This window comes from Pseudonaja textilis, chromosome 9, assembly GCF_049901715.1.
Source record: "Pseudonaja textilis isolate UNSWEBS1 chromosome 9, rPseTex1.2, whole genome shotgun sequence".
Lineage (NCBI taxonomy): Eukaryota > Metazoa > Chordata > Lepidosauria > Squamata > Elapidae > Pseudonaja > Pseudonaja textilis.
This window is the reverse complement of record NC_141998.1, coordinates 4,355,019-4,380,492: the sequence shown is the minus strand read 5'-3', so window position 1 is coordinate 4,380,492 and position 25,474 is coordinate 4,355,019. Positions and strand designations below refer to the sequence as shown.

The window sequence follows — 25,474 nt, the reverse complement described above, 5'->3', positions numbered from 1 at the left end:
TATAACAGCAGAAAATGTGCACATGTATAAATGCAGGTGTGTAAAAAATGCATATATTTTGACATATTGGATATATCATCCCCAATTACCAAATTGGTTTTTTAATGATGTAAATGTCTTTTGTCCTTTTTTGCTATCTATCTATCTATCTATCTATCTATCTATCTATCTATCTATCTATCTATCTATCTATCTATCCATCCATCCATCCATCCATCCATCCATCCATCCATCTATCTATCTATCTATCTATCTATCTATCTATCATTTTCTATGTTGCCCATTTCACTCTGAAGACTGTTTTTGATCAAGCAAAATTTAACCAAGAGCATATATTCTTACTCTGATCTTGATTCAGGGGTTGCCTGATATGTGAGGGATAAAACTGAACTGGAAATTATCTACTGAAATTTTTTTAACACAATGGAAATGGGTCAAACAGGGATCCAGAACTAAACTCTGAGCAGTTCAATCACAAAAATGTCCCAATTGAGGAGCATTTCTTTTTTCATGCTTTTGAGGCTAACACACACACACACACACACACACACACACACACACACAAAATTGAACATCTTGAAGATGTCATCTCAAAGAAAGTCCTAAGCAAAATCATTATGGATAAAAAAGGTTGATTGTTGAAATCTGAAGTAATTCTGAGGTTGAAATCAAGAAATTAATCCAAAACTGTGCTTCAAGAAAAGAGATCTGGAATAAGCTAAGATAGATGTACATACTCACTCAGAAATGAGCAATAGTACATTAATGTACATAAAATTGAAATTAACAGGGAGATTTAATGGAATATGTGTCAGAGTATTTCTTTACTCAGAAGACCTAAAATAAAATAGGGTGAACCTTTCTGATGATTTAAACACGAAATTATTAAGCTTGTTATCAAAAAATATAAATATATAGTAGAGTTAATCAAACTTCATGATGAAATTTCATAAAGTAATTGCCAATTGAAAGCCCATAGTAATTTTCAATCACAGCAAAGTTATATATAAAAACAAATGCAGATTTTGTGTAATTTTATTTAATTGTTGAATGCATATCTCTGACAGAATGAATTCATGATTGAATGGGTTAATGCTGGGACAGATTAAATGCAGACAAATTCAGTGTCACCCTGAATTTTAATAATTTGTGGGTTTTGAAGTCTCTTGAATGCTGCAAGGCTCTTTACTCTATATCAGTGGTCCTCAACCTTTCTGGTTCCATGAAACCTTTTTAGTTTCATGCATGCGCATACCACTTGCGCAAATGCAGCTTTCCATACTCATGTGCTGTCTGCATGGCCTGGTTGCTGATGAGCCACATCTTGGTAGCAGTCTGTGGATAGGGGGCTGGGGACCCCCACTCTATATAGTGCACCTTAACTATCACAGGAACATAAATGCAAGAGATGATGACAGTGATCAATATGATTCCATAACTGCAATCTTTTAATGGGTGATGAACTCATGTTTAGCACCATGTTCTATTGGGTGTTGTATTATATATGAATGAATATATGAATTCAGTGATATGGAAAAGCTTGGTTTTCCACCAATAAGTCAATAAACAGACACATTGACACTTGATCCAATCTACCAATCACTAAGAACAAAAGAACCGTATCAACCATGATCCCGAAGGTAGCATTTAAAAAGAACGAACAGGCGCCCTGCTTCACAGCAACAAAATTATAACCCATCAGCTCACAAGAAATTGGACCATGTCTCAGTAACAACAGCCAGCCACTCAAACTATAAAACGAGCCAAAATCAGACCATGACTCAGAAGCACTCAGATAACAACTCTAATCTTAATTTGCTAAAATACTTAACTACTTAAATAGCTCAGAAGCAACAGCCAGCCAATCAAACAATCCAAAATCAGACTATGGCTCAAAAATATCCAAACAACATTCAGACTTATTTGCACCTCATAAAAAGACCTGTGTTTTGACAGATGAGCACAACTCAAAACACACTGACAATGTATTTAGTATTTTTAGTATTTATTTGATTTGTCAATCGGTTACAAGATACAGGTATAAGAATAAATATAGTTTTGAATACATAAGATAGATCCTTTTAAGAAAAATAACAGAAACAATAGGACAGGGACGGTAGGCATGATTGGTGAGCTTATGCACGCTCCCCTACAGGTCTCTCAGGAAGGGGGTGAGGTCAATAGTAGACAGGTTAAGGTTAAAGTTTTTGGGGTTTGGGGAAGAAACCAGAGAGTCAGGTAGAGTATTCCAGACATTGACCACTCTGTTGCTAAAGTCGTATTTTCTGCAGTCAAATTTGGTGCGGTTAACCTTGAGTTTGTATCTATTGTGTGCTCTTGTATTGTTATGATTGAAGCTGAAGTATTCATTGACAGGTAGAACATTGCAATGTATGATTTTATATACTATATTTAGATCAGACCAGAGGTGGCGCAGTTCTAGGTTTTCTAGGTCTAGAGTTTCAAGTCTGTTGGCATAAAGTATTCTGCAATGAGTAGAGGAGCAGAGAACTCTTCTTGTGAAATATTTCTGGACTTTTTCAATTGTGTTAATAACAGATACATGATATAGGTTCCAGACTTATGAGCTGTATTCAAGTATAGGTCTAGCAAATGTTTTGTATGCTCTAGTTAGTAGTGTGATATTACCAGAGAAGAAGCTACGTAGGATTAGATTAACAACTCTTAATGCCTTTTTGGCTCTAGCACTTAGATCATTTGAGAGTGGGCTCTAGCACTTAGATCATTTGAGAGGTCCTTGACAAAGTTTGGATCCTCAACAAAGTCTTGACTATTCTACTCTACTCTAAGCTAATTTACTCTACTCTACTCTCTACTCTTACTGTTATTTTTATTATCAAACAATTGTCGCATAAGTTATAGAAAGGCTTTACTCATTATACAGATCGTCTTCAACATACAACTGATTCCCCACCACCCTCCAAAATGTATTTATGACCCGATTCCAAGTTCTAATGTCCATTCTCCCTTGGTCATGTGATTGTATGCTAGTTGCTCAGCCACCAACCTGCATTTATGGCCATTTGTACCATCCTGTGGTGATGTGACCATGTTTTACATTGTTTTTGCCGATAATTGGTATTTACTTCTGGTTTTCGGCAAAACCAGCCCATGATTCAGCAATGGGTTCTTTTTACAAAGATGGTATTTGCTTAAATGTCATAAAAACAGGTCTGGTCACATAGTGATCCACTCTATGACTCTTGCAACATATGACCGTAACAGGCAGGTTCCATTATGCTCATAGGTTGAAGATTATCTGTATAAAGTTTCTACAAGGAATCCTGTTGGGCTGTTTCTCTTCATTTAGTTTGGAAATTAATATCCTAACGTGGACATGTAAACAAGAGCCTGTTAGCTTTTGTAAGGCTATCTCTCCTCTGATAGTTTCTTAGGGTATAATCTTTAAAAATAATAAAACAATATATGTGTGTGATACCACCCCATGAATCATACTTTCCCACCATGCTTTGACTGGACTGAATGAAAGAGATCGGGGACATGAGTTAGGTAGCATTTGATCTATTTCAGTTGCTCCTTTTATTGCATACGGCGTTCAGATTGCTTTGATCAACTTCACCAGAAATGGTATGGTGATATGTATCTGCATTCATTTTATTCAATCTCAAGCATTTCTTGATTACATAATCAGTGGTGATGCTGACATTTAACTGTTCTGCCTTGTAATATTAAATATTGAAGACATTTTTAAACTGTGGCTTTAGGCCTTTCTAATCTCTCATTTGCTGACTGTACTAATGTTCATGAACAGTTCCCTAGTATATACTGTCCTCAAAGGTACTGTTTTTGGTCCCTTTTCTATGCATTAATTATAAAAAGTTGTTTGGAGATGCTGTGAAGTGCAGCGCCACTAATTTCAAATGGGGGCAGTAGCAAAATATGTGCACATGATTATATTAAGCCTTCTTGAGTTAGTCTGATTTGACAAGGGTCAAATGCTCATTTTCATCGTGCTCAAATAACTGTACAATTCAGGACTATCCCAGAAGTGTGTCCAGAGATTTACAATTGTATAATGTTTAATTATTAAGGGCCATCAAGTCAGTATGGACTCTTAGCAATCATGTAGATATTGTCCAGGACAAATCTGTCTCAAACTTTGTCCTTCAGCATTTCCAACGATACACCTATCACCAGTGTAAATGAATCCATCTGTCTTGCTATTGGTCATCCTGTAACTATGTAGTTACTATGTAACTACATAGTAACTACATGGTCACTGTAACTACATAGCCAAAAAGGCATTAAGAGTTGTTAACCTAATCTTACGTAGCCTTTTCTCTGGTAATATTACATTACTAACTAGAGCATACAAAACATTTGCTACCCCAATACTCGAATACAGATACATTACGTATCTGATATTAACATGGTTGAGAAAGTCCAGAAATATTTCACAAGAAGAGTTCTCCATTCTTCTACTCATTGCAGAATACCTCATGCCACCAGACTTGAAATTCTAGACCTAGAAAACCTAGAACTACGCCGCCTCCGGTCCGATCTAAATATAGTATATAAAATCATACATTGCAATGTCCTACCTGTCAATGAATACTTCAGCTTCACCCATAACAATATAAGAACAAACAATAGATACAAACTCAAGGTTAATCGCACCAAACTTGATTGCAGGAAATACGACTTCAGCAACAGAGTGGTCAATGTCTGGAATACTCTACCTGACTGTGATTTCTTCCACAAACCCCAAAAACTTTAACCTTAGACTGTCTACTATTGACCTCACCCCTTTCCTAAGAGGTCTGTAGGGGGCGTGCATAAGCGCACCAACCTGCTTACCATCCCTGTCCTATTGTTTCTTTTATTTTTCTTATATGTATCCATGTATTCATAACTATGTTTTTACTTATATCTATTATCTTGTAAGCAATTGACAAACCAAATAAAGTAAAAATAAATAAAATAAAATCCTCTCCTTCTCTTTCTTTCTGCTATCCCAGCATTAGAGTCTTATCTACAGAACTAGGTCTTTGCATAATGAACCTAAGTAGATAACCTAATCATTTGTAGTATCAATTCATACTGCACAGGAGATGTAATGGTAAGCTAGTAATATATTTTTTACCAAGAAAACTACATGGATAGAAATAAACTATTAGGCTGCTATTAATGAGACAAATAAAGACCTGCAAGATGTTGGTTTTAGCTATTAGTCACAGGAGCGATTTACAGGTGTCAAGAGGTTCTTTACCTAAATCTGTCCAATTATTCAAATCTGCAGAAATGTTCTTTTTAGGACCCTGCTACTGGTAGAGATCTTGGAAAAGTGGCTTTATTATCCTGTTACAGTTCTGTGAGATGTGAAATGCATTCCTGTCAAAGTTATGATAGGCCTCACTATTTCTTTTTTTAAAAGAAGTTTTAAGATATGTTCTTAAAGTGGCATTTTAAATTGATCCCAGTCCCTTTATTACAGGGTTTTTTTTTGAAGTTTTACATTATTTTTATTGGTACTATTGTATCTTTATTAGCCGTATAAGGCTTTGTATATTGTATTTTTGACCTGCTGTTTACCGCTTTGTAGGCTTTTGCTGTGGAGGAGGAGGAAGAGGAGAAAAAGGAGGATTGATCTGTGATATAAAGGTAACATCTGTGCTAGCTTTTGGTCATGCAGTGGTGGGATTCATCTTTTTTTTTTTTTTTTACTACCGATTCTGTGAGCGTGGCTTGGTGGGCGCGGCAAGGGAAGGATACTGTAAAATTTCCAGTCAGAGGTAGTATTTGCTGGTTCTCTGGATTACTCAAAATCTCTGCTACCGGTTCTCCAGAACTGGTCAGAACCTGCTGAATGCCACCTCTGTTTTGGTGGGTCATAAGACGTGGTGCTTCACCCAAGCACTGAGCTAGGATGGTGGTTCAATTGGGAGGCTGTTTGGTGTCGTACCTGGGGAGAAGGGTGTTTAATCTATACTTTGATTGATTGTCCCATTCCCGGTTTGGGTTGGGCATGGCCTGCGCATGACACATCTGACCCACAGGCCGCCAGTTTTGCATCCCTGTTCTATAGTATTCACATGGCACATAAAGCACAAGAAAGGTTCAAAACCTGGTGTGTGTTATAATCCCATCGATGTACACTGCAGTGGTGGGATTCAATTTTTTTTTACTACCAGTTCTGTGGACGTGGCTTAGTGGGCATGGTGTGGTGGGCGTGGCTTGGTGGGCATGGCAGGGGAAGGATACTGCAAAATCCCCATTCCCTCCCCACCCCACTAACCTGCTTTCCAGCTCCGTTCTCCTGTGCAGGGCAACCAAAGAAGACCCAGCCGATCAGCTGGGACTTGGATGGCAGAAAAGAGATGGAAGCAGGGCCAGTCAGAGGTGGCATTGGCCAGTTCTCTGAACTACTCAAAATTTCCACTACTGGTTCTCCAGAACTAGTCAGAACCTGCTGAATACCACCTCTGGTACGCCGACATGTTTCACTCCAGTACCACCAAGTAAATACATAAGAAGTATAACAAGTATGCATGATGTCCTTAAATGGTGATCGGCTGGGAACATGAAATAACTACAATTGTTTTTGCTATTATTTCTTAACATGGGTTTCAGACTGAGAAATCCTAATAACGCAGAAAATAATGCTGCAATTTAGTTGACAATCGGATTCAGAATTAATCAACAAGCCAACAAAAGGCAGTTTAGGAAAATAAATAGAAATGTCTACCCCTCATTTAGACTAGAAAGGTCGATCTGAACACTTAACGTTCTACTTAAGTTTATGCCCAGAAATATTTCTCCTTCTCCTTCACATCAGCTCTGCACAAAGAATCATGAGCATAACCAAACTTTGCCATCTTCATGCCACACCCCTGTTTCAAACATTCAGCTGTTAAAATTAATAAAGCTTTCGATTCCTTTAGTTAAGGCCCCTGTTTCTTTGGTGACACTTGCAACCCAGAACTTCTCCATCAGCTCGTAAGAAAAAACAAAAAACGCAACAAAGTCAATTGAAGCCAATTGCAGAACCCTCAAGAGAAGATAGGGGCCTGATCCTTTCCCAGAAGAATGCTACTCTCTGTCCTTTCTTCTTCACTTATCCAAGACAGAGGATTATACACAGAGATGATTAAGAGTTCATTGCTGATGAAAACAGCCATGCTCTTTGTGTCACAGAAACAGCTTGCTCGCTTAACGTACTAGTGGGATATGCTTTTCACACTGCTACCGTACAGCACAGAAGGCACAGCTGTCTCCTATACCATGTTCATCACTGAACAGATTGTTTTCTTCACCGTTCCTGCTGCTTCACCTCAGGCATCAAAGCATCCTTAATGAGAACACCTGGAGCCTGGAGAGATAGGGCTGCTCGCGTTTCCTTAGGATGGGCATGTTTGGGACTTCCTTTCACAGTGAATGTGTCAAAGAAAACTGTATCTAGTAAGTGCTCTTCCGAGGAGCTGATGGAAGTAAGACAAGAAGAAAGGGAAAAATGACCCAGTGTTTAATTCTGGGCTTCACCTAAAGTGTTATATGTCCAAGTGTCCAAGTATGTACTCTTGCCTTTAAAAAGATCAAATGTGTTAAGTGTAAGTCAATCACCAATTCTGAAGACATATTCCTAAAGTTGGTGCTCATTGAGTATAATTCAATTTAGGGACTTTCCCTCACCAAGTGAACAAAAGGTATCATGAAAAACTTTTCCTTTAAGATATGTTTTCACAACGAACAGAAGAACATATCAATAGCCTCACTGGACCAACAGAAGGCCCATCTTAATCCAGCTTTCTCGTTTAAGGCGATGAAAAATGAATGCTCTAAAGTAATTAGAATGGAACCAGTGAAATATTTTTCTTTGTTTCTCAAAATGCTGTAACCAGTTCTTATTGACTAAATTGATCAGAAAACTGATCAAGAGAAAAGACAAAGTGCTTCTTCACACTGTATATAATTACCCTGTGGAATTCCTTAACCCAAAATATGGTGATGGCCATGAACTTGTGTACTTTTTAAAAGGGAACTAGATACATTCATGGTCTACCAACAGTTCCTAATCTTGAAGGACAGCATTCTTCAAATACTAACAGCAGAGGAATGAGAATGGAAGGCTAATTTTGCTTCTCTTCATTGTTGCCCATGAGTAAAAAAGCAGCAAACAGCATGTGACAGTATAATTTATTCCTTCCCTATTTTAAAGTATTTAAAAGAATCTTTATTGGATGGCTTTGTAAACCATTGCAGCCTCCACCGAGTTACTTGATACTGCTCAATGTGTCCAGGATAATATGATAAATTTATTTCTAATTCATTGCGTTATATTTTAATGATTCATTGAACGAAAGAAAAAAGCTACTTCAAATGAACAATTATGCTGCATTGGAGTAAAGGCTGATTATATTTAAATACTTGTATGGATAACAGGACATATTGACCTCCCAGCTTTAGGAGCTAATTTGGTTCTTATCTCTTAAGTAATTTTAAACTGCAAATTACCATGAAACCTTAAAGGGCCTTAAAAACAGTCATCAACAGATATTATTTCACTTTACAGAAGCATTTTTTAAAGTGTGTGCCATATTTTGAATTGAAGTTAAATCATGTACCTTCTGAAATTTAAAATAACAGTATAATCATCAACGGTAAGTAGTGAATGATGAATTTTCTAACCATTTTTTTTTTCAGATTAGGGCAGAGGTCCCCCTTCATGGCAACTTTAAGACTTGTGGACTTCAACTCCCAGAATTCTCTAGCCAGCATAGCAGAGCTGGCTGGAGAATTCTGGGCAACTCCACAAGTCTTAAAGTTGCCAAGTTTGGGGACCTCTGGATTAGGGTACTGAATTTTTCATCATAATGGGTCAAAGTTCTGCCAAAAGCTTAGAATAAGACTGAATTCACCATGAAGGGTGTTGGAAAATAATATCTAATTTGTAACATGGTCTTACAAAATAATATGCAGTATTGTCCACAAAACGACACTTGTAACCCTTTCTTGGCTTCCTCCTCCCATTTGGCAAATGGGACAAGAAGTATCTGAAAAGAGTAGAATTCTGGTAGGAAGAGAAACAGCCTTTATTTGAGATCAGAAAGACCAGTTATCTTTTCTGAATGGTTTTATCAAGGTGATTTCTATTGTAATGAATGATTCATTATGCATTTCTTTATTATGTGTGCGCACAAAGTCAACAGGCCAAATGAAAGATTAGATTATATGCTAAAATAGGGGAAAAGTTATTATCTCTGGTTAACTTGCCTTACTTACGTAGTGAAGTGGATATGTGTTTACAACTTTTCTTCTCTTCAGAGTTTAGATAGAAATGCATTTCATCCAATGGCCCTGCATAACTCACTCTACCATTTTGGCCTCTGATTGCTACAACAAAAGTTACAAAATTAATGGTGCAGGCTAAAGTATACCGTACAATAGCAATCGAAATAGCACTTAGACTTATATACCGCTTCACACTGCTTTACAGCCTTCTCTAAGCGGTTTACAGAGTCAGCCTCTTGCTCCCAACAATCTGGGTCCCATTTTACCCACCTCGGAAGGATGGAAGGCTGAGTCAACCTTGAGTCTGGTGAGATTTAAATTGCCAAATTGCAGGCAGCCAGCAGTCAAGCAGAAACAGCCTGCAGTACTGCCCTCTAACCACTGCGCCATCACGTCTCTTATACTTTCTGAGCATCAATTTGAACAGTCCTTTTTCCTGCCACCGATTCTTCCCTAGGAATCTCAAAACACTAGTCCTCGTCATTTATTGTTCCTGTTTGTTAAAAGGAAAAAAGGAAAAAGCTCTTGCACATGAAAATTATCAACCCACTCATCGCATAGGTAGAACCAGCAAACTACATTCAAGACATCCTGATTTAAAACTTTTTAGATATATTGTATGTAGGAATAACCTGGGGAGACAAGAGAATGAGTTGCAGAGACTGCCAAAGGAATGGAGGCATAGCAAACATCTTAGAAGAGACCCTCCCTAGTTTTTTATTTTATGCTGATTGTTCCGGACTAGCAGGCTCGAAAGCCTGCAACTCTGATTGGCCCGCGAATAGCAGATCGTGATTGGTCACCGCAGACTAATGTGATTGGCTAGTAAACGGGCTGCCGCGATTGGCCCAGCCAAGAGCGGCAAACTCAAATCGCCTTCATTGGCTGCCTGGCCGCGGCCGGCCCTATATAAGGGGCTGCTGCGACTGGGATTCTTTGCTCAGATCTGAAGTCACTAATAAAGAGCTGTTGTTGTTATCTGAGTCTTGCCTCCGTTCTTGAACCATCCTCCCAGATCTAACACTGATGACAATGTAATTTTTTTCTTTCCCTGTGGTGGGATTATGCATTAAGACTTTTGCAATATAAAGAAGGTTATCTTTAAAATCTAGAACCAAAGTTGTGCTCTATTCCACAACCTAATTCGACATAAATAGCAGATTTATGGCCAAAGAATCAAGCGAGGTAATATAAATATCTCAGGATATACATTTCAGGATTCAAGGTCATGGAATTCCTAAACACTGCAGGTCACTGAAAATGGCAAGTGGTTTACATCTGCCATTTTAGTGTTTTAAAAAATTATTTTAATCTAATCTTTGGCTAATGGGTATCCTTGGCAGCGTTGATTTCCCAGGGGAAAACATTTATTCAATTTCTTCATTGTTCATAGACATTTGCACAGAAAGATGAATGCCTATTATCTTGAAAGGGTGAAACTAAATTCCTGAGAGTAATTTTTGGTCCTTCTTGTTGCTTTCAAAAGAAGACACTATGAATTGGTTCACCTTACTTTCTAAGAAGCCTGTATTTGTCAAAGCAGTTTTGTGTGTTGCCTAAGCTGATATATTGTCGAGAATATACAGTCTCCTTAACTCTTAGTGGTATATCAAGTATGGGCTGGTGATTGATCCACTACAGGTATAGGCAATAATAAAATAATCCAGTATATCCTGACTAGATTTTTGATGTGTTGTTTTTATTTTATGCTCTTTAGCTTTATTTACATTGTATCACCACATTTTAGTCTCTATAGTTTTAATATAAATACAAAGTACAGTTCCTATAGTTAGATAAGTACTATAAAATCCTACAATTCTATGTTATAGAATTATATTACTATATTCTATTATTACTAACTTATTGAATGGCTGCAATATTACATATTTTACTAAACCAACCTAAAGATTGATTATGTCCATGAGTTTAGAGCAATTTCCAAATATTCCCAAGGCAATTTGCAATGAAAAAAGCAACAACTGAGAATAACGTACATTGTGCATTGTACAGAAAGGAGATTTCCACATACAAAATATCATGTCCATTCAACTTATACTTTTAAAAACTACGACTTTTGTTCATTTCCCAGGTGCAATTTAACAGTTATATGCTATATAGGTAATCTTCAATTTATAACAGTTCATTTAATGACTGTTTAGAGTTACAACAGCATTGAAAAAAGTGGTTTATGACCATTGTTCACACTTACAACCAGTGGTGGGATTCCTTTTTTTTTTTTTTTTGTTAACTACCGGTTCTGTGGGCGTGGCTTGGTGGGCGTGGCAGGAGAAGGATATATTGCAAAATCCCCATTTCCTCCCCACCCCACTAACCTGATTTCCAGCTCCGTTCTCCTGGGCAGGGCAACGAAAGAAGACCCAGCCAATCAGCTGGTACTCAATGGGAGGCGGGGAATAGATGGGGGAGGGCCAGTCAGAGGTGGCATTGGCCGGTTCTCTGAACTACTCAAAATTTCTGCTACTGGTTCTCCAGAACCGGTCAGAACCTGCTGAATACCACCTCTGCTTACAACCATTGCAGCATCTCCATGGTGATGTGATCCAAATTCAGACACTTGGCAATTGACTCCTATTTATAACGGCTGCAGTGTTCCTGGATCATGTCATTCTCTTCTGAAAACTTCTGACAAGTAAAGTCAATGAGGAAGCCAGATTCCCTTAACAGCCATGTTACTAACTTAATAACTGCAGTGATTCACTTAACAACAATGGCAAGAAAAGTTGTAAAATGGGGCAAAAACTAATTTAACAGTTGTCTTGTTTAGCAACAGAAACTTTGGGATGAATTGCGATTGTAAGTTTAGTACTACCTGTATATTATTCCCTTTATCTTCGTATTTTAAAAAAATTACATTAAAAATAAAAGATCTACAAAATCTGAAGAGAATCTGCTATATACGTAATGCAAAGTTCCTACTTTTCATTAATAAACTTCCAGTTATGAAGAAAACAAGAATTACCACTGTGTTACAAGAATATACAATATCATGCCGTTAGGACATAAGCGAGGTTTTTTTTTTCAGAGGAAAATTATACCACTTGAGATTTTTTAAAAACCTTCCTTAAAGTTATGTTTAATTACAATAATTAGCAACAGTTAATATACCAGAAGGAACTGACTACAGAAAAGGAATGCTAGTTCCAGCTTTTTTCGTTGATTAATAAATATTAAAATTAATGAGAGACTTTCAAGACCCTATTGTTAACAAATGCGTAAAGATTCCTGTGAAAGAATTCGTATAGGGAGTAAAATGATACACAAGCTGCTACAATTATTCTGAATGCTTTACTCTTTTCAGCCAATTATGAAAATTGTGAAAAGTATTAATATCTAATTTTAATTTGCTCTGTAGTGCCATTAACAATAAAAAAATAATTATGGTATGTATATGAAAAAGAAAAAAGAAAAGCGAAATTTGGCTGCAATTTTAGAGAATAATAGAGAACAACTAGATATTCTTCTTTAAATGCAGGTTGATTTATTAATTGATATTTTAATTAGACTTTAGTACTAAGATCAAATCATAGTTGGAAACACATAAATTTTTAAACATACAGTATAGTTAAATCGAGGCATAAAGAGAAATAAACTATTCTAAGTTTTATTTAAAACTTGTAATCCATGAAAAAGAAGGTCAAAGGCAATGTAAATAGATTTAATGGAAATAAATGGTAGTAGCCATCCTGTACTTGCTTTATTTAATTTCTTTATTTCCAGGCATTTAAGAAAATGTTTTGAATTACAGGTCTAACTAGTCCAGTCTACCAACGGACTATGCTATTGCTGACTCATTTTGGGACTATAACAAACATTGGAAGTCAACGGTGATCATAGTCCATTGGATGGCACAAGTATTATTCATTATTCCTGACTTATGTATTCATTTTACTTCCACACTTGTCTCAGGTCAAATACACTGTACACGTGTTTGAAGCATTGTAAAACTTACAAATTCTGTTTTGATAGTGCAAGGGGCAAGAGATTACAATGGTCCTATATGATAATTCTGCTTCTTCAGCAGAGATCTTTTGAAGTGAGCGGATTTCTTAAGTATACAAACATTAAACAATTGATAAATTTTAAACCATTAATTCTCATTCTGGGCATCACTGCCTGAGCCCCACTCCTCACTATACATTGATGAAAACATGATTTTATATGCTATATTACTAAGCAAATGTATAAGATGGAGAAACTATGTGTTCATTATACTAGAAAAATATGGTTGTTCTGAAATAACCATCAAAACGTGGAGAGAATGATACTTTATTGTTCCCATGTGCATATATACTTCCATTAAGGTATGCAAACATACACAGAACGCACAATAGGTTATACAGTACCTGAACATTTCAGGTACTGTATACATAGGATATCCTTTGGGTAACATTGATCATTTAATATGTTGATCAGCCAAGACTCTAGCAATGTTACCCAAAGGATATCCTATGTATACTCCGGCATCATATACATACATATAGTACATTCTAATTTGTATACTTAATCAAGGCAATCTTAATTTTGTTGGATTTATATACCATTCCTTCCACTCTTACATATAAATCAGTTTCCAACAGCTAAGAAAATCACAAATATTTTGAACTGTATTTGGAAATTGATGACTAACCTTTTAAACTTTCATAAGGCATATTTACAATGATTGCCACTCTTACTGCTATATTCTGGGCCAACTGAATTTCTTAAGTCCTTTAAATAAACAAAGCTACCTGCAACGGCATCTACTTCCTTAATCAGATCTGATCTCATTAGGAACAGATGCAATTGATATCTTCGTCTAAACTGGGAAATGCACAATTACTCCTGAGAGTTAAAACCAGGTGTTTATGAGTATTTTTGAAACAATGATAAAGTGGGATACAATTATTAAAATAATAATAGAATATTCCAAATGTGATCTCCCATTTTATGTCAGAATGCCTGAGCCTGTACCCAACCCATTCCTGCCACAAGCACATTTCAGAATCCGAATAGCTTCACTGGTTTTAGATAAAAAGAAGAGTAACCATGACATTAGATAAAGTGGTAAGAAAGACCTCTCCCGGGAACTTCCTGTACATATTGGACAGTATTAAAGCAGGTCTTGAACAGGAATCCCCCAATATTACAATCTGAATTATTAATCCAGGAATTAAAGGGAAGGTCTATAAAACATTTGTTTAAAATATTCAGAATGATACCATATTGATAATATCTCGGTACTTTTGAAAGATACAGCTGAATCAAATGTGAGATATGATCTTATTTTATTCAAAATGTAGACTGTTTCATAAGGTGACCAGAAATATTTCTGTTCTAAATCCACCCCAAAATAACACTATTCAAAAACACCTAAGTTTGGATACCAATGTACACTAAAGCACTTTTTCCAGAAATCTAAAAAAAATTGATAGAAATGATCCGATATTATCATATCGGGAAGTTTAAAATCATCATAATCAGCATCAGTCTCATCACGGCTATAATTAGCTTATCTGGCCTCATGCCCGGGGTGGGATTCTACCAGTTCACACCTATTCACTAGAACCGGTTGTTAACATTCTAAGCAGTTCGGAGAACCGGTTGTTAGAAGACATTACTGGCCTAATCCTGTAAGGAAGGCAGGAAGGAAACATTCTGGTGTTGCTTGCAGAAACTGCCTCTCCATTAACCCTTATTATATTCTTGGCAGGACTAGACTTCCTGTCTCAGGAACGTCTCTGGAGTTTTCTTTCCCTCTTTTGCTGGTACTTTGCTTGTGTGGAGTGACCACTCAAAGTTACAATGGCACTGAAAATAGTGACTTATGACCATTTTTCACACTTACGACTGTTGCAGCATCCCCACAGTCATGAGAGGCCAGGCAAGGAGACGTGTGCCTCGATGTGAGTGATGTTGAGTTGGCCACACCCAGCCAATAACATGACCTCCAAGCCATGTCCACCCAGTTACATGACCACCAAGCCACACCCATCAACTAAGCCATGCCCACAGAACTGGTTGTTAAAAAAATTTGAATCCCACCCCTGCTCATGCCTTTGTATTGCACAACCTACCCAACCAACCTCTTCTCAATATTTAGAGAGGAGGAGAAGCTGTTGAGGAATATTGTAATAGAAATATTATAATGGGATGTTCAAGAGGCTACTTGTTTAAGTAAATTACAAATAATATGCTAAATGTTTCATCCATGCAGGAAAGCAATGCCTAAGCAACTATTAAGCTCCAAGCTGTTCCCTACATAACATTCTCCAAGCACCAACAACTGCGGAAAATCCAGCAGTATTTTCACTACCATCCAACCAGTTGAGATGTAAAAGCTGCCAAGCATAAAGGTAGCAAAAATATCCTGGAACATTATTTGCAACAATATATGCAGAAGAATTCTGAACAGAGCAGATGGTTGAGGACCATGAACTTCAACAGACTATAATCAGACATTCATCCTAACCAGAGGTGGGCTTCAAAAATTTTAGCAAAGGGTTCTCTGCCCGGTTGCTGGGTGGGCGTGGCCTAGTCGGCCTCCTGCATCACGGCAGTGGGGGGCCATTTTTGCCCTACCCGGGCTCCAGAGGCTCAAGGAAACAGCCCCCCTGGGCTCTGGAGGCTCTCTGGAAGCCAGAAGCAGGCCCATTTCCGGCCACCCCAACCTTCCAGGAGGCCAGTTTTTTCCCCTCCCTGAACTCTGCATACAAAACGGGCCACATGGGGACTCCTGGGAGAGGCAAGGCGGAGTAGGCGGGGTCAGCCAGGAGTGGGATTTGGGGGGTTCTCCAAATTGCACAGACTCTTAGCGAGGGGCTCTCCTGAACCCCTGCGATCCCCCAGCAGCCCAGCCCTGATCCTAACCTTCTGACTATCAAAGAAGTGGCCAGGTATAGAATCATAGGGCTGAAAGGAGGCCTTCTAGTTTAACCCACCGCCCAAAGCAGGAGTCCTTATTCCAATCCATCCCAAACAAAGCTTGGTTGTCCAAGCTTTTTCTTGAAAACCTCCAGCAGTGTAGATGGGACAAATCTGCTCACTCTGTTCTCTGGGTTCAATTCCCATGAAGCATCCTTAGTTTCTTTGTCCGCGTTCAAGTTCTAGATAGCCAAAGATTTCTCACTGATCTGGCACTTAGAAAAACCCACCAGTTCCCAGGGTGTGGGCTAACAGTGAAACTGCCAGGAGGGGACTCATTCTTAATTAACACACTCCATTTATTTTTGCCCTTATTCCTTTTATCCATAGAAATGGCTGTTAACACTGGTTACACTCAATTTCTCTCATATGGCAGGGCTAACATGATAAGTCCTCAAACCTACTTGTGTTCAATGACAGCTGTGAGAAATTGAAAGTGGTGGGTTGTTTTTTTTTTTTTTTTTGAGATACACCAAGCATCAAGACAGCAGCACAGAAATCCTCAAAATCTGTTTCTTTAAGTGCTAAGGCAGAGTATAGCAGTGTGTAAAATATAAACACTCAGCTGCCACAAGCAAGGACTGAAAAGGAAAGTCAAAATTCTACGGTTCAAAGGTAGGACAGACGGCACTTCATTTGAACCAGGAGGAATCCTAACTGCTTAGAGGTGTCAAACGTTTTATAAGGACTGTTCTTGAGTTACAGTAATAATTTAGTCAAGCTGTGTCTGACAAGAAGAGCCTGACACTTTGAACCAAAAGAATCACTCATGTGAGAGGGAATAAAATATGAAGGAGAAAACAGCCATTAATCTCACAAAATATGTAATAAACATATCAAGAAAGAAATATCAAATATTCACGGTACTCACGCTGATGTCAGTCACAGCCCAATGTCTCCAGAAGCGATACATTGGATTAGATCTGCTAGGAGCATCTGGATCAACCATGATGAGAACATACTTCTTATTCTGTAAAATAATATTTGAAAATCAGTCTTAAGGAGTTTGTTATTTAGCAAGTTAAAAGGGAACATTCTAAACCAAACACCTATTATCCATCAAGTCATCTATGGCAACAGACTTTCAATTCCCTGTTTGTGCAGCGGTAGCAATTTACAAAAAGACAGTTCTCACAGAACCCAAAGAAATAGATATTACTTGCTATGGATACATATAATATCTAAATTCAAAGTATCTCACAGATAAAAGAAAAGAAAATTAGTATTTGGAAGTACAGGAGATTCTGGTCATTCTGATTTGATGATCTGTGCTTTGAATTGTAATGAGAAGTGAACTTGCTTCCAACGTTGGTGACATTTTGATCCATAGCACTGGTCCCAGTAGAAACCAGAATTAATTCTTGATGTCAATCATATTCGGTGTGGGGTCCCATGAAACACGCCCTGTTAGTGACATAAAAGTATAGGGTGGAATGTAGAGTAGGCGTTCAAGCGTAAAAAACACCATGGTAATAATGAATCATGAATAATCATGGACATCAGAATGCAACAGGCATCCAGTAAGGCTGCTTCAACTGAAAAATTATACGAGACCTTCAAGAGACCTCAGTCACCAATTATGGTGAGGATTGCTTTCTGAAGAGGTTTCTGATAAGGAGGAGGTGACACCGATTCAAGATCTCCTGTGGGAGGCTGGAATCATGGTCATTTGTCTGGGAGGTGCCAAATATGTCTTCAGGAGAAGAAATAGCAGAAGTCAGAGAACAGAACCTCCACTTACTAGCCCAAGGGAAAAGAAACTTCTCCGATTGCAAGGCTAGAATAATGAGCGAAATAAGGCTCAGAGGTGACAGGAGGAGGATTGTCCAGGCTGACTAATCAAACATCTGGGATGAGACACTCAGCCTGGCAGACTGAAGCAAGCTTGCTATTCAGGATTTCTCCTGAAATATGTGCCTTAATCTTAGATCATTCAACAATTTCATCTGTTCATTGGCTTGATTAATTTGCTTGAGGAACCTGGGTATGGCTCAGAATGACTGGCCATTCTATTTTGTAATCTATTTTCCTTCTGCAAACTCTCCTTATGCTTTCGCTCTTCAGATAGAAATATATAGTTATAATGCAAGATGGATTCTAGATGGATGCTCTAATTCAGGGGTGTCAAAGTGATGTCATGTGACATATTGGGACTTTTCCCCTTTTGCTAAATCGGGGTGGGTGTGGCCAGCGCATGACACATCTGGCCCATGGGCTGGGAGTTTGACAGACCTGCTCTAACTATAATTTTCAGATTATTTTCAGGAATCGTTCCTTGAAAGATGTATTAACATAATCCAGTCTGTCAGGAAGAGATGCACCTTATCAGCCAAGACTTATGAAAGATTCTTTTTCCTGTAAAATTTATCTATGTCTATTCAGCATCACCCCTGGACTTAAAGTCCTAAATTCCATGACCCAGTACAACTCATGTAACATTTATTGTTGACATTCCTGGTGTTAATAATAACCACTCTGTTTTGTTTTGTTTTTGGTCAACATTTGCTTTCTGATATTTAGTCCCCTGTAGTCTAGAGATACTCAAGCTAGTAGAAAAAAAAAAAATCTAAGCATAATCAGAATACTGACAATCAGTTCCAGTCTCTTAGGGCTGTTGCACATCTTTGAATTCATGGACATGATTCTATAACAGGGCTCTTCAATCTTGACAGCTTTAAGACTTGTGGACTTCAACTCTCAGAATTCCTCCTGCAGTCGCGTTAACTCAAGAATTCTGGGAGTTGAAGTCCACAAGTCTTAAACTTGCCAGATTTGAAGGCCCTTGCTCTATAACATCCCTTAAGGATCCATTTTTCTTCATATGATATTCACTATTTATATGAAGTTGCCAAGGGGGTTCATAAAAAAAAGTCAAGGTGAACTGTCATCAGCCTCTATATGATACATGGTTTTATATATATAATATTTCACTTCCAGCCTCGGTTAAGCTAACTGTGGATGTCCTAGACTAGGGGTGTCAAACTCACACTGTCACAGCAGTGTCACGTGACGTATTGGGACTTTTCCCCCCTTGGCCAGTGTGTGATACATCTGGACTGAGAGTTTGACATCCCTTTCCTAGACCAATATCTAAAAGCAGTGGTGCTATCAGGGAGGGCTTTATTACTTGATATGCAGGTGTCTATCCCAGCACTATACCTCAAGCTTTAGCTGGTGTATTAACCAAAACTATTCTACCTCTCCTGAGTGATTCACACCCTTGGGACCATCCAGTTAAAATACTCTACCATTTTTGTAAAGTACAGTTAGCCCAAAGTAAAGCATCTAAGGTTTTGATTGTCTCTTAAAGATAAATCAAAGTATATAACAGCACTCATGTTCTAGCTGCACCAGTTACCAATTTGCTTTCAGATGATACCTAGTCTCACATGGCTCTTCCCAAGTTGAAGTCAGGTTAATACCAATATAAAAGTGAGTATTTCTGATGGCCGGTCCAATTTCGGAGACTTCTGTACTGCCTGATAATCACCCAATCTCAGCATTTTACATTTTCAGAGCTAAAGTGAGGACTAGGATTTTTTCCCCTGGCCTTTTCAGTTTGTTTTTCACTTTTTATTGGTGTTTCAAATGCATACGTTTTAAATGTGTATTGTGATTAAATGCTGGTTGTATTTTAATTTTAATTCAATTGCTAGCCAAATGTTTTGAAATAAAGAAGTGGATAAAAGTTTATTTTTAAATCCGAGCAAAGTTTATTTCCTCTTTAATGAATGTTACTTAACTCAATGGGCCCAATCCTAATTAATAAGCTTGTAAATATTAGGCATTTCATTCTTATTCACCAAGTGCTAAAATATATGTGGGATGAAAATGCTAACTCTAATTTAGAAATTCAGTAAGAAGCAAAAACATGACATCCAACTGTCTAAAAATTCTAGGTTTAATACCAACTGCTGTACCAAATACTTCATCTGAGTTGCCAATGAATAAAACAGTTTTTAGTGAGTCTTAACAAGTTTATACATGGCTTCCATAGTATTATACAGTTAATACAGACAAATATGTAAGAAGTGAAGTGATAACTGCCAACAACAACAACAGAAGTTATTTAAAAAGCATTTCCTGTACAATAGGTTATTTTCAGAGGTCTTTACTTATAACAAGTTTTTACCCTCTTAATGCTGTCTAGAACTTTAAATACTAATTTATAATAGACGGCCAGTAGTAGGAAACTGATCTACATAGGAATTAAATGAGTAACAAGAGAGAAGGAGAATTACAATGCCAGGTTTTTATGAATTCCCCACTTTGATTCATTCCATTGGCTCAGAACAACTTTCAGGCAAGTGTTTCATTCAACTAATGTGAATGCTGTTAAATAAAATGTGAGTTAAAACACAGTAACATTTAGACTGGAATATTTACTTTTCTAAGGAGTTTGCCATTTCTGGCTTAGTTTAATATTGGCTTTTGGCCAGCGCACAAACGATGTGATTTTTCACCATGCATCATGGGAGGAGGTTAAAATAAAATACGTGCCTAAAGTGAGAAACACATATTGCACAGATGACCAGAATACTTAATATTATGGCTTTGGAATTATAGAGGTTGAAACAATTTACATTATTTTTGAATTAACTGTCTTTGTTTTAAGCTAGTGTGAATGCCTATTGCTTTTCTATTTCCTTCTTTGCATGCACTGTAAGTTTATTTTTAAGTGTTTTTAAGTTTTTTAAAATATATTAAGGCATCCTTCATCCATTGAGATTGTACTGCTTAAAAATACACTTAAACAAAACAAATCATTCATAAGTAAAATTTTCAGCAGTTTTCAATTCCTAGTAACTAGCTAGGGGAAAAAAAAAAGAATCATAGCAGTTGATTGAATGAAGTTGAAAAAGACAAATCCCATCCCAAGAAATGCTGAAACTGTTAATACCTTAGTGAAAATTTATGGTATATTTGTACCTAGAAGCAGGGGTGGGTTTCTACCAGTTCGCACCTATTCGCTAGAACCCATTGTTAACATTCTAAGCAGTTTGGAAAACTGGTTGTTAGAAGAAATTACTGGCCTAATCCTGTAAGGAAGACAGGAAGGAAACATTCTGGTGTTGCTTACAGAAACTGCCTCTCCGTTAACCCTTATTACATTCTTGGCAGGACTAGACTTCCTGTCTCAGGAACGTTTCTGGAGTTTTTTTCCCTCCTTTGCTGGTACTTTGCTTGTGTGGAGTGACCACTCAAAGTCACAATGGCACTGAAAAAAGTGACTTATGACCATTTTTCACACTTACAACCGTTGCAGCATCCCCACAGTCATGAGAGGCCAGGCGAGGAGATGCATGTCTCGATGTGAGTGATATTGAGTTGGCCAATCACATGACCACCAAGCCACATCCACCCGGTCACATGCCCACCGAGCCATGGGCACCAACTAAGCCACACCCACCGAACCGGTTGTTAAAAAATGTGAATCCCACTCCTTCTTAGAAGTGTATGTACAGTTCCAGTAGCCATACTTTGCTCATGGAGAGATAATTGGTCAGAGTCTCCAGTTTATTTACCTTTTTTCTTTCCAACACAATGTTGTTTTAGTAAGAATGAATAAGGTTGGGAAAGCATGAAGAGTAGAGATTCTGTAATGCTTCCCTATCCCTTTATTGGCAGTATGTATAGGAGCTGTCTGCTTTTCTTTTGCGTTAACAATACATTATCCTTCCCTGTACAGGTAATCCTTGACTTTAAACTGTGTTGTCTTTATTGCTGTATCCTAACCACAAAGTACGTTCAGTTAAACAAAGCTTGCTGGATAGTTGCAGGCTTCTTAGAAAACAGGAACATCCGCCCAAGGCGAAGTTACAAGAAAACAAGCTAAGATATCTGGTGCCTAGGAAGAAACGGTCAAGCCGACCCTTTACCTTATAGTATGACTTAGAGATAATAAGGGGAGTGGGGAGGGCTTCTTAGGCATGGTGTGCATTGTGTAGAGTGTATAAAATGTATTCTTTGACCATTAGATCTTGCTCTTCTTGTGCCCAATCCACTTTGGAAGGGACTTGAAAGCCCGTTTGCAAATGCTTATTTTCTTTAATAAGCCTTTGAATTGTGAACCAGACCTGTCTCTGTATTGTGAGTATTAAATAATTCGGATCTTACATCTCACAGTTGCAACGACCTGGGGTCAGGTAAATCCCCTTTTGTGACCTTCTGAAGAGCAAAGTCAATGTCAGCCTTCCAACTAAACTCTCCATCTCCATTCAGCACCCAGAGAAAAAGTTCATCCGAGTAAGAATTTATTTAGAGAAGTCATATTGGCACATCTGGGAAAACCTGAATCTGAGAGCTCTGGGTTTTCCCCTTCCCAAAAGAGAATCAAAGATCCATCCCCTGCACCTGTCAGTCCAACACGTGGTCCAATCAAATCTTTGTCCTAGCTGGAGACATCCCTCCCCTGCATCCATCAATCCATCACATGGCCCAATCAAATCTTCTTTCCCCAATGGAGACATCCCTCCAGTTACTCCCCTCCAGGTGCAGGGCGACATGTCCTTGACTCTCTGAGAAAGAATGTTGTTGTGTCTAATCTTCTACCTCACTATGAAATCTCCCCATCCAAATTCCCAGGCACCGAATGTGGCAGCCTTGAAGCTTCCAAGTAAAAAATGGCTCCCAAGGCTGACAGTCAATGCGGAAGTCTAGTTCAAGTAATAGCTGTGTTACTAATTTAACAATGGTAGTGCATCACGTTGACAACTGGGGCAAGGAAGATCGTAAGTTGGGGCAACACTCACTGAACAGCTGCCTTTCTTAGCAATGGAAATTTGGGGTTAAATTGTGATTGTAAGTTGAGTATCTGCTTCTGTCCTCCCTTTATTTTGTTTTTGTTATGTGGTTTACCTCAGGAAACACAGAGTGGGCTGTATTTGCTCCAGTTCTTGTCATACGATCAGGAGTCAGGGTGGTTTAGAACTGGACAGCATTCACTGCTCAATTGTCTCTCCCAGAGGAAAGCATAAGAACGTTTTTCCTGTAATGTTTTTCGCCTAGCTGGATCCAGTCTTTCTTTGCCAGCATCTCTCACCTACTAAAAATTTGCTCTCATTCTATTTGGTTTTGGAGAGTAATCCTACTGATGAAAGAAAACACAAACAGAGGTCCCAAGTTACTTTATATACAACATTGGGAAGACATTGGGTTGGAGAGAAAATAAAAGGGGAACTGGAGAAAATGGCGTGGAGAATGGCCAGGAAACTGAAAAAAAAAACACAATCTTTTTTCCCCCATCAAAACATCAGAATTAGAAGCAGTGAAGCTGACTGGAAGATAATCTAGAACAATGAAAGAAAATACTTTTTCACACAGCGTTTAATTTAGTTGGGAAATGCATTATTCTATGATATGACCCAAAAAGGAATTGGAGACATTCACAGAGAACAGATCTATCAGCACCAACTATTAGACTGAATCCAATATTACTTCTGATTTGGCTAATTTTCCCTCCAAATATGAACTAACGGGGATCACTGGAAGAAGATGGATCTATCTTTATCTCCTAGAGACATCTGTTTGGGCATTGTGGAAAATAAATAGCTGCACTAAAATGGCCTTGTTTGATCCAGAGAAGATAATTTATTTCTTTAAAAACCAATTAAAATGTTGTTCTGTTTATTTTATACTTATTTGTTCCAAGAAGTTTAAAATATGTGATTTCAAAACTGACACATTTGGCTAATCACCATACTTATTCCTGGTACTATATCTACACGGAAGGAAGGAAGCAGTGGGGTACCACAAGGTTCCATCTAAGATCCAGTACTGTTCAATATTTTAATCAGTGATTTAGATGAGGGAATAGAAAGGGAACTCATCAAATTTTCAGATTACACTAAACTGTCAGGAATAGCCAACACCCCAGAAGACAAGCCAAGGATCCAAAAAGATCTGGACAGACTTGAACAATGGGCCCTATCCAACAATATGAAATTTAATGTGGAGGAAATCAAGGTTTTACACCTGGGCAGGAAAAAACAAAGCTACAAGTACAGATTAGGCAAAACCTGGGTCAAAAACAGTAACTGAGAGGGACTTTGGAGTCACTTAAACATGAGCCAGCGGTGTGCGGCCATAGCCAAAAAAGCTAATACAATCCTTGGTTGTATAAACAGAGGCATATAATCAAAATCGCATGAAGGATTAGTATTATAAATCCTTAGTAAGACCGCACCTGGAATACTGCATCCAGTTTTGGTCACCACATTACAAAAAAGAGGTTACGACTTTGGAAAAAGTGTGAAGAAGAGCAATTAAGATGATTAAAGGCCTGGAGACAAAAACATATGAAGAATGGTTGGAAGAACTGGATATGTCCAACCTAGAGAAGAAAAGGACTGGGGAGGGGTATGATAGCAGTATTCCAGTATTTGAGGGGCTGCCACAAAGAAGGGGGGGGGGGCTCAACTTATTTTCCAAAGCACCAGAAGGCAGGACAAGAAACAATGGATGGAAACTAATCAAGGAGAGAAGCAACCTGGAATTAAGGAGAAACTTCCGAACAGGGAGGATAATTAACCAGTGGAACAGCTGGCCACCAGAAGTTGTAGGTTCTTCTCCACTGGAGGTTTTTAAAGAAAAGACTGGAGAACCCCCTAACTGAAATGGTGTAGGGTCTCCTGTTTGAGCAGGGGGTTGGATTAGAAAACCTCCAAGGTCCCTTCCAGCTCTATTCTGTTGCAACAAGAAGTGACTGATCTTAGTTTAATTATTTTTATGCTATCAGTTTGAATCAACTTGTAGCCTCGTCCTTCACTACAACGGAATTTATTTGCCCTTCAGAGCTTTGTTTCAACAGCTCATCCTCAGACAGCCCAGTTTTTAGTAAGAACATATATTGATAGAAGAATTGTGCTGCAAGTCCCTAAACTTAGGAATCCAGTCCCTGATTTCAATTAACACTGGGACATTTTCCCATCTGTTCAAGCTTCTACTTTCCTCATGCTCGTAGGAGCTGCCTCCAATTCCATGTGCATTTTTCCACGAAAAGGGCGTGATACCAGAGCTCCAGAACTGATATTACAGAAGCACAGTCATGTTTCTCGTATTCCCCTTACTAGTCCATGCTTCCAGTATGGAAGCATTCATGCCTCGCTTCTGTCCTGCCAACCATGATGAAATTTTTAACACCTCACCTTAAATACGAAAATATTTTGAAATGACCATGTGGTTCTTTTATTTGGGAGGTGGGGGAACAAACTGAGACCAGAAAGTGTGGAATTTCATTTCTAACTTAGGTGGGTTCTTGGTTTTGCTATGGTTATGAATCTCT

At 38.2% G+C, this 25,474-nt stretch overlaps 1 protein-coding gene across 4 annotated transcripts in view; it reads right to left on the bottom strand.

Annotated features, from left to right (window-relative positions):
* The window catches only part of PEBP4 (phosphatidylethanolamine binding protein 4), a 260,525-nt gene that overhangs the window by 147,976 nt on the left and 87,075 nt on the right, over positions 1–25,474 (bottom strand). For all 4 annotated transcript variants that reach the window (XM_087938853.1, XM_026715202.2, XM_087938854.1 and 1 more), the window contains exon 4: positions 17,063–17,161. In XM_087938853.1, coding sequence (XP_087794979.1) covers positions 17,063–17,161 — 99 coding nt within the window. The remainder of the gene's footprint in view (positions 1–17,062; positions 17,162–25,474) is intronic.